The sequence below is a fragment of the Calidris pugnax genome, unplaced genomic scaffold, assembly GCF_001431845.1.
Source record: "Calidris pugnax isolate Ruff unplaced genomic scaffold, ASM143184v1 scaffold24, whole genome shotgun sequence".
Taxonomy (NCBI): domain Eukaryota; kingdom Metazoa; phylum Chordata; class Aves; order Charadriiformes; family Scolopacidae; genus Calidris; species Calidris pugnax.
Genome location: NW_015090922.1, coordinates 16,527,543 through 16,544,081, shown reverse-complemented (window position 1 = coordinate 16,544,081; position 16,539 = coordinate 16,527,543). Strand labels below are relative to the sequence as shown.

Below are 16,539 nucleotides of genomic sequence, written 5' to 3'. Positions count from 1 at the left end.
ATGGGCAATGTGGATTCCACAGCAGAGAGCATGGGGCAGATACATCTACCAGGAGGAACTAGTTGAAAAGTGTGGTAGCTCAGCACTACAGCCCTCAGGTCTTCACACAGGGGACACCTAGGAGCTTTCCCAGCACGACAAGGGAGGTGAGGTGGAAGGACAAGGCACAGGCAGCTGCCACTGCCACCGGACCCATGAGGAGTCAGCTCAGGGGCCTGAAGCTGGCCAGATTCCTGCTGGCTGCCTCCCCTGCACCCTCTTCCCCAGCACTGCTCCTGCCTCAATGTCCCTTTACCTGCCACAAGCACCAAGTTTCTCAGCTCAGCTCCTCCAGCTCAAGGAACTGTTTGGCTCCTGGACCACAGCTGTCCCTGAAAGCATTACAGTAGCACTTGCCCTCTATTGTGCCCAAGCTTAGGAAGCACCACTGGACAACAGCCAGTCTCACCTACCAACATCCCAGATAGTGTCTGACGTGGTCCCCAAAAGGAAGCTTCTTTCTGTGGACCTTTCAATCTGAACCCAGCCCTTGCATGACTCGGAGAACATAATCTCCTGAGGTTAGTCAGGTGGACAGTAAAGACTGCATCTCAAACCTACCCCACTCACCTCCCCTTCCTGCCTCTGCTTCTCCATCTCCGGCATACCCTGGTTCAACCACACACCACCAAAGCTGTAGGCCATCATGCTCTCCCAACTCCCACTCCTCCTGAAGACTTTTCCTAGGCAAAGACGTACAAAGTAATCCCTGCATTGAATCTGCCCAAGGCACCAACAGTTCATGATATGTCTCTCCTACTCTATTATGTGTGAATCCATTTTGTAGACCACAGTGTCACTGGGCCATGGACCGCGCTTTGTGTCTTGCTCCTGGGGAACTGGGAAAAGCAGAAATAGGGAAAAGACAGCATAAGCAGTACAAAACCAGACGGATTTTCATGTTCTCATTTTAATGATTAGAGACCAAATTAACACCACCCAAGCAGTAAGAGTGAAGGAGCATTTCCCCAACACACTGCAGAAGTTCTGTGAAACAAACCAACCTTATTTTGGAGAAAAGCAAGGTATTTCAATATTTAATCTAGTTGTTAGCAATTCTTAAACAGGAAGAGAGACTCTTGACAACTCAACTTTTTCACGTTTCACCATTTTCTAGAAAAGGACCAAGGAACAGCTACTGTATGAGATGATTTCCAGAAACCTTTCTTAGCTTTCATACGAAGTTGCGGGCAATGGCCAGTACTTTGGAGAACTCTCCTCTCTGTCGCAGGATATAGGGTATTGGTGTTTTTATTCTAGTCCCTATTGGATTTCCGTTGTCTTCTATGAGTACCACATTGTTGGAATCAAATCTAGGCGTCATGGTGGGGCCAGGCATCTTGTGCCCTACAATCAAAGCCTTCTTCTTTTCTCCTTTGATAGCCAGAAGGATCCTATCTCCTACTTTGCCAACTCCGGTCTTGTTATACACGTGGATACACTTTGGTGGCCGGTGGTAGGGCGTGTTCCCCAAGGCACTGTTGTCCACCACTCGCACGCGGGTGAGTTTCTGTATGGCTCGGCATGCTCCGGTGATACTAGTAGGAGTGAATGAGAGACAGGAGAGAATGAGAGAAAAATCTCCTCAATAAAGCTTGAGGAGCAAGGGCAAACCCAGCACAGGATCTTGTCATTCCAGAAACCACTCGGAAGGCGCCAGCAACAAATACATACCATACGAGTGACACATTGACTGGATTCAATGTGCTCTTTGAAAGCTAGATGCTACCCTGGGCTTTGCACACTCTTCACTAAATGTCAAACATAAAACGACCGTTCAACTCTGAAACACAACTAAAAGATGGCGTGAAGAGTGGCTTGCATTTACTGGGCTTTTTAGCAACTGCAGATGATTCCATCCAACTTCAATTTACAAGCAAAAAAACACACTTGCTTCTGCCACAAAAAGCCTACAGGAAGCTAAGGCTCAAGTCAGGCTCTTTCAATCTTGTGCACAGTCCCCAGCAATAAGGACTTTTCTGACTAATCTTCTTTCCGGCAGAGGAAAAGGACAAGAGTACTGCCACATGAAAGAGAAAGGGAAACCTAGGCAGGACATAGTCCACAACCATGAGCTGCAAATAACTCTAAGTGTGATTGCCCAGCTACTACTAGACAAGAGTAGCTGCACAAGGAGGACTTTTTCTTTCCCCTCCTTTCTACACTTCTACCACTGTCTTGGAGCAAAACTGGGTTTTGCTCCAACTGAAAGGTTTTCCTACTAAGACTGCTGATGTCCTGCAGTAGCACTGCTTACCTCTGTGGACTTGGCCTCCCTCTCACTGTCAGTGTATATATATCCTTTAAATGTCTACCAGATAATGCTCTCATGCAGCCCATTAAAGAGAAACCCAGTAAGAACTGGATAACTCCTCGAGATAGCTCCTGGGACCATCACACAACCTATCCCTAAGCATTGTTTTAATTCCCTCTCTATAGACCACAACCATGGAAATGACTCTTCTCACCCTATCAACCAAAGTCCTGAGCCTTCAAAGAGCTACATGCTAGAGACTTCCCACACTCACATAGAGTGTACTGCGGGACTAGGCTCTAAGCTTTGTGCAAGGCATTGCAAAACATGAGATCCATAAATTTAAGAAGCTTTACATGCCTCGAGCCTGGATCAAGGACCTAAAGGAAAATTAAAAATTGGGCATTGTTAAAGCACGAGGCCTTAACCATTTTTCAGGTTACTCTTGTTCTAAAGAACTGAAATTATAAACTCCAGAATCATTTAAAATATCTAATTGTCTTTACATCAGCAGTGGCCGGCTGTTCCTTTTTTGGACATGGCTGAGAAACACAGGCACTTTCAACTTTTGCTTGCAGGCCCTTGTGTCGCCCTCAAAGGTCTAAAAGCCTCCTTACAAGCATACAAAAACACAGAGTTCACACCATACTCAGATTGCCAGGAACCTGCATCTGCTGTTGTGTTGGGGCTCACTTTACAATCTGTGAAGAGACAACTAGGAGACTTTTTTTCCTGTATTATCCTTTTTCAATTAGAAATACTGTGTCTTATGCTTGACCTACTTAACAGCACCTCTTTGAATCAGGAATTTCTCCCAAGAAAACAAAGCAAAAGCAGGATTTGAAAATTACCTGAAGTGTCGCTGAATCACTGTGCTGCTTAGATGGGTTAAGGATAAACCCAATCGCGTATTCAAGAGAGCCATTTGGATTCTGGTAACCGGCCCTGCATAAGAAACAAGAGAATTATGAACTCTGGAAAATGGACCAAATTTGTTTTGCTTCCTTTCCCTTACGTGAATCACACATTAGAGCCTCAGCACCTCTTCAGAAGCTGCAATCCACAGCACACTGTAACGCAGATCAACAACCCCTGCCTGGATTCAGCAGACAATATAATTCAGATACATACACTACAAAGCTGAAATCACTGCACTGCAGTTTCCTGCACACAGAGGTAAAGGCCCTTCTGCATGCACTGTGAACCATGTCAAAAGCGGGTTTGAGAATTTTGGATGTGAACCAATTTAGAGGCCGTAGTGACCAGTAAAAGCTACCATAGTTACTTGTTAAAGCTCCCAATGTTACCTACAAAACCAAGCAAAAAGCCAGAGATACTCTGGCATCACTGCTTCAAGAAACAATTTGCCAGACAAGGGGCAAACCAAAACACCGCTGGTGAGGGCACACTCCCTCTCGGCATACACAAGGTGTTCAGCAGCCTGTGTTTAGAGACCAGAATCACACCTCTCTCAATCTTGCACTGATGAGGCTACCCAGAGAAAACAATTTCCTGTAACTTTATGGTGGTCACTCGACCTGACCCAAACCAAACCACTGCAGCAGAGCTGGGTTACAAGGTTAACCTCTGAGGTTCACCACACTCTCTTCCCTGACTACATCTATGGCGGTTCCCTAACCTTATTCTGTCAGACTGATGGGGACCAGCTTGCAGGCGCAATCGCAGAGGCCTATCTGAACCCAGATCATTTTGCCAGATGCCAGTTGGGGAGCAATGACCCAGGCAGCTATGCTGGCAGATCCAAGTGAAGGGAGGAAACAACATGGACCGAGAGCCTGTCTTCTTTCAGGCCAGCTTCAGTAGAGCTAAGACTTCCCATCCGACTGCAACTACTGCTGTGTGGCTTAGACCTTGGCAGTGGAACCAACCCATGCTCCGCTCCTCTCCTATCTAAAGTAAACTTTAAAAATACATTGACCTCTCATCTCCCTTTGCCAGCTCTGAGGAGCTTAGGGTCAAACTGTAGCAGTGCATTGCAAAGCCATTTTCTTAACTTTCATTTTAAAAACAAAGGTGACCTAACTTCTGTAGGGAGAAAGAACATATTCACAGAGCCTTCTGACAGACAATGCCACTGCTGTTCTTATTACAATCAAGTAAAGTCCAGGCTAAATCTTCACTGTCTCTTTGTTTTTATTTTTCCCCAGTATGTTTGCTTACTTGCGGATGTACGTAATTTTAGGGTTTGCAGTTGTCCTACAGAGCAAGCATTACCTGACAGCAAGATGAGAAGCACTGGAGATGTGCACCACAGCAATTTTGCAGCAGCACTCCCTGAGCAAAGCACACAATACGACGCAAACTGTCTTGCCTGTCATATAGGCAGGTTTGGAAGAGATCAGCAACAGCCAAAGCTTACACTTATTTGCTCAGCAAAGCTACTTTTCAGTGGTGTTAAAGGTCTCCAAACGAGTTCAGAGCTTCTCTTCAGAGCTCGCCTGCACTGTCCGCTCTCTGAAATGAGATTCCAAGAGGGCTGTTTTTGCCACAGCTCCTTACCTGCCTGTATGATCCTAACAAAAACACGGCCCTGCTGTATTTACAGTACTGCTGGCAATCAAGGTACAATTACCTGGGCCTTGCTGCTGCTAGGATTTCTAAGCATGTTGAGCTACCTTGCCTTGCTGTAAGCCCACACTCTGTGTTGGCAGGAGGACAGCCTGCGTCCCGTTCTGCGCTTCGGTGTAGCGTTTCCCCGTGTGAAACTCAAACCCGGCAGGTAATATTGCTCCTACTTTCTCCAGAATCACACCGAGGCTTTGGATTCCTCTAGAAAACTAAAACAAGCAGCAGCAAGTCAGCCTCTCTGTTGTCTTTGCTGGATGCTTCCTGAGGAGTCCATCTCTCTTCCTCTAGCAGCTGTGGTGGCCTCAGTGGCCGGAGAGGATGGGCCAGCTCATCCTCACCACTACATAAGACAGACAGGAGAAGTCTGCTGGCTTGCAGCAGGAATGCAAGGGCGCAGACGCTGCCTGCTGCCAGAGGGACAGCAACATCAGGACCAGCATAGCTACATCTGCTCAAGGCCGCTTGTCGAAGTCCTGAAGCACTACCTAAACTCTGAAGTCACTCCCCGCTCCTGGGAGGAGTCACCGTTTGTTTCCACCCTGTGGCAACAGTGAAGGTTTGAAGTTACAAAACTACCAGCAGAAGCATCAACAGCATGAAGTGTCCAAGGACTGTTTATTTTTCCAGATGACTCAGTACCTCCTCCTTGCTAAGAATTAATCCTCGGCACATTGAAATGTGTCATGAGCTAAGAAACTTCGTATGATTGATTATTTGGTATGAAGCATCCTGTTAGAAACTGAGTAAACAGGGGGGATACTTCCAATTACCAGGAAGGCTCAGGGTGGAGAAAAGAGAAGAATGCATCTGTGGCACAGAGTACAGCATGCAAGGGTGCGAGTGGGTTCATGAAGAGTGAATCACCTTTCCAGTATTGTAACATGTCACCTTCCCTTCTAGAAACAAACAGTCGATAGTTTTGGGTCTGTCTCCAGGCACTACTCAACCAGACCCAGTCCTGACTTGCTCCCTCCACTGCTGTGAACGAGGCATTTGATCTCCTCCACCCTCAGTGTTCCCAGCCGTGGAGTAGCTAATGACTAACCTAAGGTCCGAAGGGCACAGAAGCCTCTCGATCTGTCACGCTGGGTGCTGTCACACGAATGCTCCGAGTCAGTGCCCATGCTGCAGAGCCTCTATAGAGCACTGACAGCCCCCAGCCCAGCGCAGCCGGCACCTCTCCCCTTCCCAGCGCCCGCGGTGCCTCACGCTGGCCTTAACGCGGCCCAGAGGAGGCTGCACCCAGCACAGGCACGGGGAGCACACATGACATGACTTTGCTCCTGAACAGTGGCTCCCCCAGGGTAGTCTCTGATCAGGTTTCAGCGCTTGGAGGTTTATTGGAAAAATATTCCCATAAGCCTCAAGCACAAGAAAATTTCACGGAATTCCCAGAAGTCTGCTGTGGGTATTGCCTAACTGATGCAGGAGCACACCCCACAACACCCTGGTGACAAGGAAAACATCCCCACTGCTTAGTACTTAGTCACTAATACACTCCTGACCAAGGAATTACCTTGGAAGGGTCTTTTGGAGGTCATCTAGCACAATCTCCCGATCAAGTAGGATTAACTTCCAAGTTGTTCATGCTAGCCAAGAGCCGTATTTAAACAGACACTATCCTAAAATGAGAGGCCCAACACAAAGGCAACTACTGATACAGCACAGGCCACAGATAGTTGCACCAACACAGTGATGAAGAACCATGGAGAGCAACCAGGTCAGACCCTGCTGCCCCTAAATTCTAGCAGTGGCTCTAGAAGACAATTAGAGAGACTGATTTCTTAAAACCAGAATCAGAGACACTTCTCTCTGCTCCACATAGCAGCTAAAAGTTAGCCCAGACCTTAGACTAACTTCACAGCAAGATTCCGAAAGGGTGAAGGAGTCTGTTGATCAAATATTCACTAAAGTGACCCAATTTCTACTTCACTGCATAAGTCTGAGCACGCAATAACCTGCTGCAGCAAACACTCCCTTCTTGAGGGCCCTTCAGCCATACCCCACTCAATGCGACAGACCGACATCAAATTCCAATACCACACAACAAAGGAACTCTTCACCAGTTATAGACCTCTGGACGATATTTACCCACTGCACCATTTTCAAGTGCCATACTAAAGCTACCACCTTCACTGTTTTCCCTTGAGATTAAAGAACTAACATATTTACTGCAATTTTGAGTGGTTTTTGAATAGAGGAATTTTGGAAAAATTCATCCCAGCTAACAGAAGCAGGCCACATACAGTATTTTCATCAAATGCATGCAAATACATGAGTAGATCACCTCAAGGAGCTGATACAAAGCAAGGACAACTTCCAGATAAGGAGGGCAGATTTACATACTCATTTTGAGCCAACATTAGGGGACACAGTACCGCAAAAGAGAGCCCTGTGTCCCCTCAACACACATTTCCACCACCTCCCTTACGCTGGCACTAGTGTTCATATAAATCAGTCATAGTTTTCAGCTAGATAAGTTCCCTGATCCAACTCATCCCACGGCCACATGAATGCTGGTGCGAGGGAATGTGGCAAAACCCAAGACAGGGACTTCTCCTTTCACTGCCAACCCAGACCGACATCATGACAGTATCCCTGGAGAAACATCAGGAGATATGGACAAGAAAAGGATCTCTTCCATTTCAGCTAAAATACTGATGTGCTTCACAAGAATGGTCTGTATCAATCTGCACTATTAACACAGCCACGGCAGCACTAAAAAGATCTGTGCCTGAACGCTCAAGAGGTCAGTGACCAAGCTTTTATCAGTGGTGTACACCCTAAAAACCAGTAAATGTACTTTTAAATAATGCCGTTACCTAGCAATCCAGTACTACTTTCCTTCTTAATCACAACTCTTGGAAATGACACCTGCTCCCTATATTCCCAAGATTTGTAGTTCCACAACGATGCAGCTATTTCTTTTCCTTCTTTCTGCTAGTAACTCATCCACACAAACAGGCCCCAAGGAAAACCAAAGGATGTTGCGAAACAAATACTGAGGCCTGCTGTCAAACACACAAAATATAACGGGGAAATACATTCTTCACTTTAGTAGTAGTAACCTGATGTGCACAGTCAAACAGTAGGGGCCAACATCCCTTTTATTCTTCCAAGAGACCAAAATAGACATGCTCCAGGCACCACAAAGATTTGAACTGCATCTGTCATCCATCATTAAAACACAGGAAATAAATCCAAGACAATATGCGCGATGCAAATACCTAAGCCCCTACTCTACCACTGCACGTTTATTTATAGACTGTCTACCAGGGTGAGCTACAAGAGCCAACTGTGAACTACGGGACTCAATCCATTCACAGCTCTCCTCATAAAGGAAACGATGTGATTAAGGGCGTGTGTGTGTTAGAAAAACACAAGATATTCATTACCAAGACATAATTGTTTTTACATTAATGACAGCCAGAAAGGCCAGGATTCACAAAGAGGAATTAAGTATTTCCAATTCCTTTTATGAATAGGATTAGCTATTAAACAGGATATTTATTGATCCAAGTTACCAACAGAAACGCATTACAGGTACATCTGTTAACAATTTTGTAGCAAAACACACTAACCTCATTTTTCAGATCACAATCAGGAAAGGGAGATGAAAAAAGAGTTAATACCTTTAATGGAAAACCTACATTTGACATTTTAAGTATCCAGAAGCCCCAACTCTAAGGTGCTTATGGCTCTTAATGTTCCAGTATCTGAGCACCTTAAACCTTCTGCTATTCATATTCACAGCACTGTACTAAAATAGGAAGCGATTATTCCAAGTACACCAGCAGGAAATCAAGCTACAGAGAGGACAACTTCCTGTGTGAGGTCAAAGGAAAGGAGCAGTAAAGCAGGTACCTAACCCCAAAAGCTCCACTCTGGTGCGGTCTGTGGGGCTGGAGATGAAGCCCAGTGAGCCAGCTCCTTGCCTCTGCCTTCTGGAATTATATGCGAATTCAGAGAACTGCCCACATTCCCATAAATTAATGATGCTATCACCTTTCAAACGTATCTTTACTATTTCTGAAAGTATTGAGGTCTCAGGAACTGCACAATAGGTGGCAAGCCACAATACCAGATTCTGTTCCCACCCTGGCCTGGTCCCAACCAGCAAGGTGCAATCACAAAACAGATAGCAGTGACCGTACTGGGTGGTGTGTGTGGCAGGGAAGACACAAACAAGAAGGAAGAGAAGGTGAGGAGCTGTGGCTCAAGCATTAAAGAAAAGGTAGGAACCAATGACCTAGGCTAGTTGTTTACAGAACAAAGAACAATAGCAGCTCCAGGTCTTCCTGATAAAGCTACACCAGGAAAGGATGCCTAACACAGACAGAATTTAGGCTTGAGAAACCTAACCTGAAGACAAAGGCACGCTCATGCTGCAAAGCAGCACAGAGCTACCTGTAGCTCTGCTGGAATAAGTCTCACTTCTTACTCAAAACCTTCCCTTAACTCAGTTTCTGTCCTTCCAAACAAGACCTTCCCATGTAAGCTTGGGGAACTTTTGAAGCAAGCAAAGTGAATGCAGCTTGTGTCCCGGTTTTACAAGGGCCGGCTGCCTGTCTGCTTTTACTAGAACTAAGTCTTTCATGCTTATAAGAAACTTGTCACACAGTGTTCTTCCCCAAATTGCCTCCCCTTACTCACCAGACCTCCAAAGGAGTTTTTTGGAGAATAACCAGCGAAACACAGACTAATGCCCACACTTCCTGAGTCCCAGTGACACACACGAGTAAATGCCATGCTTGTCAGGACACAGGAATCTTGGTCTAACTTTGCTGCATGACTACCCATACCCACACAAGCCTAATCGGGGCAGTACAGGCCCACAAGAATTCTGAAGCAAAGAAACACTCTGAAGGACACAACACGTGCACGACTCTCAGACTAGACTCTGTTTTCCTCCTCCCTCAGGCGAGAGTAAGAGGGCACGGGCTGAAGCACAGCGGGAGCAGGGGGTGCTGCCTGTCAGAGAGGCAAGATGCTGCCAGTCACCCCATGTGCAGCCAGTGCCCTGCGTGCAGGTGACACAAAGGCTCCAGCTCCCCACAGCCCAGGCTCTGTCTGCCAGCTGCTTCTGCACGATGTCACTACTATCCACCCTGCTGTGTGCCAAACTAGGCCGTCTTTCGGGGCCAGCAGTTCTCAGCCTTTGTCAAGCAGCAACCCATGCTCAGGGTTTTGGCGTTTCGGGCCCTGCACCCGGAGCATCAGCCACGCCTGCCAACGGCTCCCTGCAAGAGACGGGCAGCAGGGCCGGTACCCGGGGAAGGGAGGACCCGGACAGCCCAGAGGCCGCAGAAGGCCCAAACGCTGCTCGCACCGGCACTACGGCCCGCTCCCAACCCGCCCCAGCCCCGACGGAAGCCAGCACCACGGGAGCGGCTCGGGCAAGGCCGCCCGCAGGCGGCGGGGCCCACAGGCCGCGGCCAGCCCCGCCCTGGAGGCCTAAGGCCCCGCCACGGCCCAGGCGCCGCGGCTCGGCTGTCCCCACTCCGCTACCCATCACCCCAGCCCGCCACCGCTCCCGGGGCCGCTTTTGCGCCCACCGCCCGCACAATCCCCGGTCCCGCTCCCCGCCCCGGCCCCGCACCTCCGAGGGGAACGCGGCCCCTCCGCCCGCAAGCCCCCGCGCATGCGCAGCCCCGCCGCCCGCGCAGCCCCGCCCACCACCGCACAGGCCCCGCCCCTCGCCGAGCCCAGCCGAGCCCAGCCGAAGCGAGCCGAGACCAGCTGGGCGGTCGCCGCTGTCTCTCCCTTGCCGCTGCCCGGTACCGCAGCCCCCGGCCCGGCCCGGCCCGGCCCGGCGGAGCGGCAGCCCCGGGGAAGAGGGGGAGCCAGTCCGCGCCTGACTCGGGGTAAGCAGACCCGGAGGGGCGTCAGCGGCTCCTTCCAGGCCGGGCGGGCCCGGGGCCGTAGCCTCGGTGCTTGCTGAAGGTGGTGGGGGGGCAACGGCCGCGCCTCGGGCCCTGCTGAGGGCGGAGCGGGCCGGGCCGGGCGTTGCGCGGAGCATCACAGAGGGGGCGGCCTGGGGCGGGGGGCGCCGCCTGCCATCTTGGGGCGGGGGACGCGCCCCGGTGCCCGAGGCCCCGCGGGGCGGTGTGGAAGCGGGGCGGCTCGGGGCTCTGAGGCTTCTCGCCTGCCTCCCCGGTGCGACGACCCTGGGCTCGGCCGCTGGCTGGGTGAGGTGGTTTCGGCACCCCCCGGGGGTCGCCGGAGCCGGTTCTAGTGGGTGGGACCGGCTCTGCCATCTCACCTGCCGGCGCCATCGGAGGGGCTGAGACCGCTTTTGTGGGTGGTGGGCGAGCCGCCCGCCCTCCTCCCTGCCGCTCTGCTCCAGGCACCGCCGGCAGGGAGGCAGGAGGGATGTTTCAAGGGTGGGAACGGCAGGGAAATTTCTGCGGCTCCTCTCCCTCTTCTACCCTGGAGAACTTAGCAAAGATGGGCTTTTTTTCCCATGGTTGTGCAGCCAAGCAGTCCCTTTCTCCTCTTGTCTTGATGGCCAGCCCCTCCAAATTGGTGAACCGTGGTTTTTTTCCTCCTGTCCTGGAGTGCGCCCTGGATGTCTGTACGTAGCTACCTGCTGGAGGCATCGTGCCAAAAATCTGTGACGTGGTTGCAGTCAGCCTGGTGCCCGTAGCAGGTTTAATAGCTCTCAGCTGGATGGAGACCAGGTGTTTGGGAATTTGGGATTCTGGACACCTCCCTCCCTTGCCCTTCCCTCAGTAGCAGGTGCTGGGGGCAAAAGGCTGATTGGTGCTAATTTAGTTGTGCATAGTCCACGAGGACCCACCTCCCATATTTCTGTTATTGTGGGAGCGTCCTGCTCCATCCTGTCATCTTCTGGAGTAAGCACACATGGAAAGCCATGGGCTGCATGGTGGGAGCATCCCATTAGCAGTGGTCCCAAAGCCACAGAAGGATTGGAGGACACAGGTGCCTCTTGGATGGTCCTGCAGATGCCCCACCCGTGCGTGGGACAAAGACTTCGCAAGTGTGCTCTGGGAATCTGTGCTCTTCTCCTCCAAACACCCATCCTGTGCAGTCCCTAACAGCCTTTTATTCTCATAATGCTTCTGAGAGAGCGGAAAGCCAACCACTCAGCTTGTAACCGGCTGCAGGAGGACTCAGTTCAAACCAGAAATAGCAGAGCATTAAGGACGTTGCTTCTAATGACTGCAATTAGCTGGAATCTACCTAGGAAAAGCCTTTATCATCTCAAGCCTTTTAGCAATAGGAATACGCTGGCTTTACTGGGAGAAAAGTCCTTTCTGCAGTCCTCACCTGGATAGCATAGCTGCAAGATAAACATGAAAGAAGATGCCTTTGAGGGGGTTGGGAAGAGACTCTGGTTTGGCTCATGAATGTGTTTTGTTGCACTAAGTTTGCTCTATTTTTGTCTGTTCCTGTCTTCGGTAACCTTGGAAGGAACTGAAGCTACTGTATTTTCTGATGGTGTCAGTTTTCTTGTCAAGAAGGCAATGCCGTGAGGCTTTTCAATGCTCCATTTTTTCCCCCTTTGACCGGAGCATGGTGCAACTGTTCTGAAATGTCCTGAAGTAATGAATTGGGCCAAAAAAAGAAAAATGCTGAGTGCTTTGCTTCTTGTTTGTTTATTGTTTTGTTTGGTTTTTTTCTGGGCTTTTAAAATATCCTGGGTCATATTTTTTAGCTTTCTTCAATAAAATGGGCTAGGATCTTGCTGGGGGTGGGAGAGGAGTGTAGCAAATTTTTACATTTAAAAAAAATAAAGTAACCTCATGAAACTGCTTCATTCTGGGAACTAGGAGTTTTAGGAAAATCCCAGGTAGTGTGAGATGTGCGATAAAAGCCCAAGAGCTGTCAGTGCTGAGCACCTGCTTTTTGTCCATTCCTAATTATGCTTTCCTTGAGGGGTAACTGGAGTGCCTGGGGTTATGGGGAGCGCCGCAGCATCCTGCAGGCAGCTCCTCCGCCACCCTCCCCATCCCTACCGAGGTGCAACCCCAGCATCATCCTGTCTCTAAGCGCCCCGTCTCCATCCTTGTGGCCAGGGTGACGTTGTGTGCAGGGGACCGGAGGGCTCTGCAGGCGGCACCTCCCGCTCCCAGGAAAGGCAGCCGGGACCTGCGCCGTCTGACGTGAAGCCTGCGCAGCTGTGGGGTGCCTGCTTTGTGCTGGAGGAGGCCCTGGGCGTAGGATACTCTGCACGGCTGTTAATAGCAGACAGTGCTGGTTATGGATCCTGGGGCTGATTTGCATATCAAAGCATCTGAGAGCTCCGCAGTGGGTAACGGAGGCAAGGATGATAGGGCTTGCTGGAGGCTGGGGCCGGATTTTCCCCTGGGTTTTTGTGGTGCAGAGAATGAGACAAGATGATGGGAGTGCTTGGAAAATGGAGATTGTCTCCATGTCCTTGAATGACAGCGCCGTTAAGGCTTTTTTAATCTAGCAGCTGCTATCCAAGGGGTGGGAACCAAGGAGAAGGGGAGTAATCCTTGGTGGCAGTCCCTTGAGCTGCTCCTGCCCTATCTTTTTCCTGCCAGTGAGAGCTTGGCTGGCAGCTGTAGCCCCCTGACCAGCAGCTCCTGTGGCGAGTGCCAGTGTGCCAGCCCCACTGCTTGTTCTCCGTGCTGCCTCTCGCACAAGGAGGCGGAGGCCCCACTTGGAGCCTGAAGCAAAGGGACAGGTTTGGTACCGCCTGAACTGGCTCTGCAGGGTCCCAGGTCCTGCCTGATGGCTCGGGAAGCGTTGCGGGGGCGAGCAGCGGAGCCTCCAATGGGTCATGGCCTCTGGGATGCTGTGTGATTCAGAGGAAGGTTGGCCTGTGTCTGGTTTCAACAGAGCTGTCTCCTGCTCCCCAGGGCCTCTATCTGGGCTGAGCAGGTGGGAAGTGCCTTTCCATAGGCCTGCCTGATTTCACCCATGACAGCTACAAGCACTGCAGAGTAGTCCTCTCCTTTTTTTTTTTTTTTTTTTTTTTTTCCCTTCCCTTTGACCACTCAACTTTTGGCAGGATTTTCCTGAGCTGACCCATGAGGAGAGAGCTTTGGCTCTGTACTTTGGGCTGTGCAAAGGGACCCTGCTGCTGTCACCCACCTCATGCTGGCAGCTAGAGTGTAAGTCCAGAAGTATAGCCTGGACCTCCTTGGGACCACCAGTGATTCCAGCACTGCCCAGACATCCCAGCCACCGAGCAGGACAGTGCTGGCATGAGCGCAGGGTGAGGAACCATGCTTGTAATGGTGCTCTCACCCCTGTCCTGCAGCCATCTCTGCTCCTTCAACCCCAGGTCTCCTGCTTAGGGTCTGACTGCAACCGTGCCTGTTGGAAACGAGCTTGGGGAGCTTGGACCTTGCTTGCAGGCTGAGCTGGAAACGGAAATGCAGGTTTCCAGTCAGGGAGAGAGGGGAGGGATCGCTGTGTCCCTCTGCCACTCTGATCTTCACAAGTGTATTGTTGGTCCTGATGCTCTAGCTTTAAAGTACTGTGGTGTGGGGCAGCTGACTGCTCTGAGGGTAACTCTGCCTTTGTCGTGGGAGCGCCTGCTGCCTGGGACTGCAGCTCTCAGCCTCTTCCCCATGCCCTGTGCAGCTCAGGCTCTCGCTGGGAAGTCTCGCCAGCCATATGGGGAGTTGGTGTGTGCAGGAATTGACTTGAACATGGCCTTCTCAGGAGGCACCTCTCTGCCTGCAGCCCTCATCCTGTCGGCAGCTCTCTGGTTTGTTCAGGGGAGTGAGTTGGTGGGGCCGGGCTGATGCATTGGCTAGAAAGTTGGTTAAAAGGACAAAAACAAAAATCAAGGAATGAAAAAGAAACGTCCATGTGTGTATGCATTCTGTAACAGAGAGAGGCTGAGATTCGTGAAGCCGGTGCCAAACTTGTAAAGCGAAGGCTTGCAGTATGAAATGGCTTTTCTCTGAGCCTGCAGGCCTGCGGTTGGCACTGCCTTCTCGCTTCATGTCCTTCCAGCGTGGAGCTGGGTGTCTGCCCTCTGCTCCAAATACGGATTAGCTGCAGAAAGCCCAAGATTCTCTTGCTAAGTGTGAGTTGCAGAAGGTTTTCCTCCATGATTCTCTGTGCAGCACTTCCTGCCCTTTGCAGGGTTATCTTTGCACACTCGTTATGCTTTCCCTGCACATGATTGCTAAGCAGAGCTGGAAATACTTTTGTTCTCCCCATGGCTCTTGCATGTTGGTATTGCCTGCCTGTCATTCCCCCTCACGTGCTTTCAAGTCCCTTCCTCCCCATCCCTGTAAAAGTGGGGGGAGTGGCAATGCTTTCCTGGTATCGCTGTGCTCTCCTTAGGCCAAGCTTTTATAGTGGCTACACAGCTTCTCTGGACAAGATGGGGATCCTGCTAGCATAGCCTACTGTATCTTTTGAGCAAGGTCTGCTGTACTTCGTGTGCTTTGGACTAATTGTCCATGCCAGCGGCTTCTGCCCACATGGTTATTGTGCTGGGAGAAGAGAGAGGTCTTGTTTTATGCATGCTGTTTTTCCCTAGAGAAATTGGTAATCGGTGGTACAGGTCTGGCTTAAAGCAAGGTTTTGAAGATTCCCATTTGTGTTGCAGGATCTAGGAAGATGTTTGTGCTATTGCTTTAAAGGAATGAGCTGGATCTCTTAAGGGACTGTGTATTCAAAAGGTGGCACATTACATCAGCACCAGGAGAAAGCAGCTGCAGGCAGGATTCATGTCTGCCTGTTTTCAGTATGTTCTGCAATTGCTTTCCTGAGCCACCACAAACCATGGTGCCTCTGACCAGCAAGCCAAAGAACTTCCCTGCCTTTTGGTGGCTGGAAGAGTGGCTGCTGTGGGTCTTTCTGACCGTTGCCTGTCATTCCCTGTGAGGGCTATCTGTCTCCAGAGCTACTCCAGTGAGTCCCTGTGCTGGATGTGCTCTTCCCATTTGCACCCCTCTAATTCTGTGTACGGAGGAGTTGCTTGCTGGCACTCCTTTCCCCTAGGGATGCTTCTGCTGGCTCTGTGTGTGTGTCTTCTCCTGGCTCAGTGTCGACCATTGCCCTACACACAGACAGCTGCCACCATTGATGGAACCTCTGGCTGTGTCACACCAACAAGGAGGCCATGTGGTGGTATTCGTGGGAGGTGGTGTGCTCTCTCTTGAAGAGAGTTGACCTACATAGAAGAGCAGCTCTAATGGGCTCCTTTAAGAACATTCCACTGTCTCCTGATGAGTTGCTGGCATGGGTCAGGGGGAGGGTGCTACTCTTAAGTGGAATTTCTTACGAGAGTGCGTTTAGTCGGAGAGTTATGTGTTGGCCTGGCCCTGCTTTTACTAATTAAGTAGGAACCTTTAGTAGGCTGTGTCTCAGGTCCCTTCAAAGCCAAGGGGTGAGACAATCTTGGCATGGTCTTTTACTTAGAGGAAACTCGGGTGGAAGCAGGCCTTGTCTCCTGCTTGAAATAGTTACCAACATCTGATGTCTTCTCCTTGGAGGTCAGAGAGAGCCTGGTAGTGACATGGGCTGGGGAGGTCTCTGCAGCTGATCTTGGGATACTTGGGCTCGTGAGCCACAAATTTAGTGCCTTAGGGGTCCCAAGGAAGATCTTAAAAGGGATTCATTCCTCAGCTGCCTGTGTACACGGTCTAGGCTTCCTTTGTGTGAAACCATTGGATTCTGGAGGCTCTCAGGTGATGCTGGTA

General features: G+C 50.4%; 2 protein-coding genes across 3 annotated transcripts in view; one reads left to right on the top strand and one right to left on the bottom strand.

Annotated features, from left to right (window-relative positions):
- Positions 1–931: 931 nt before the first annotated feature.
- Positions 932–10,533, bottom strand: MRPL14 (mitochondrial ribosomal protein L14). The gene is made up of 3 exons (XM_014951307.1): positions 10,482–10,533; positions 3,145–3,238; positions 932–1,577 (listed from the first exon to the last, which is right to left on the bottom strand). Exons 2-3 carry the CDS (start codon positions 3,216–3,218, stop codon positions 1,214–1,216), a joined length of 438 nt encoding a protein of 145 aa, XP_014806793.1. The 5' UTR covers positions 3,219–3,238; positions 10,482–10,533; the 3' UTR covers positions 932–1,213.
- Positions 10,534–10,594: 61 nt separating this feature from the next.
- TMEM63B (transmembrane protein 63B) overlaps positions 10,595–16,539 on the top strand; it is a 49,154-nt gene continuing 43,209 nt past the window's right edge. Inside the window, exon 1 of one of the 2 annotated variants that reach the window (XM_014951065.1) lies at positions 10,595–10,746. The gene's annotated coding sequence lies outside the window, so the exon portion shown is untranslated. The remainder of the gene's footprint in view (positions 10,747–16,539) is intronic. The other variant, XM_014951064.1, reaches the window with a different exon arrangement.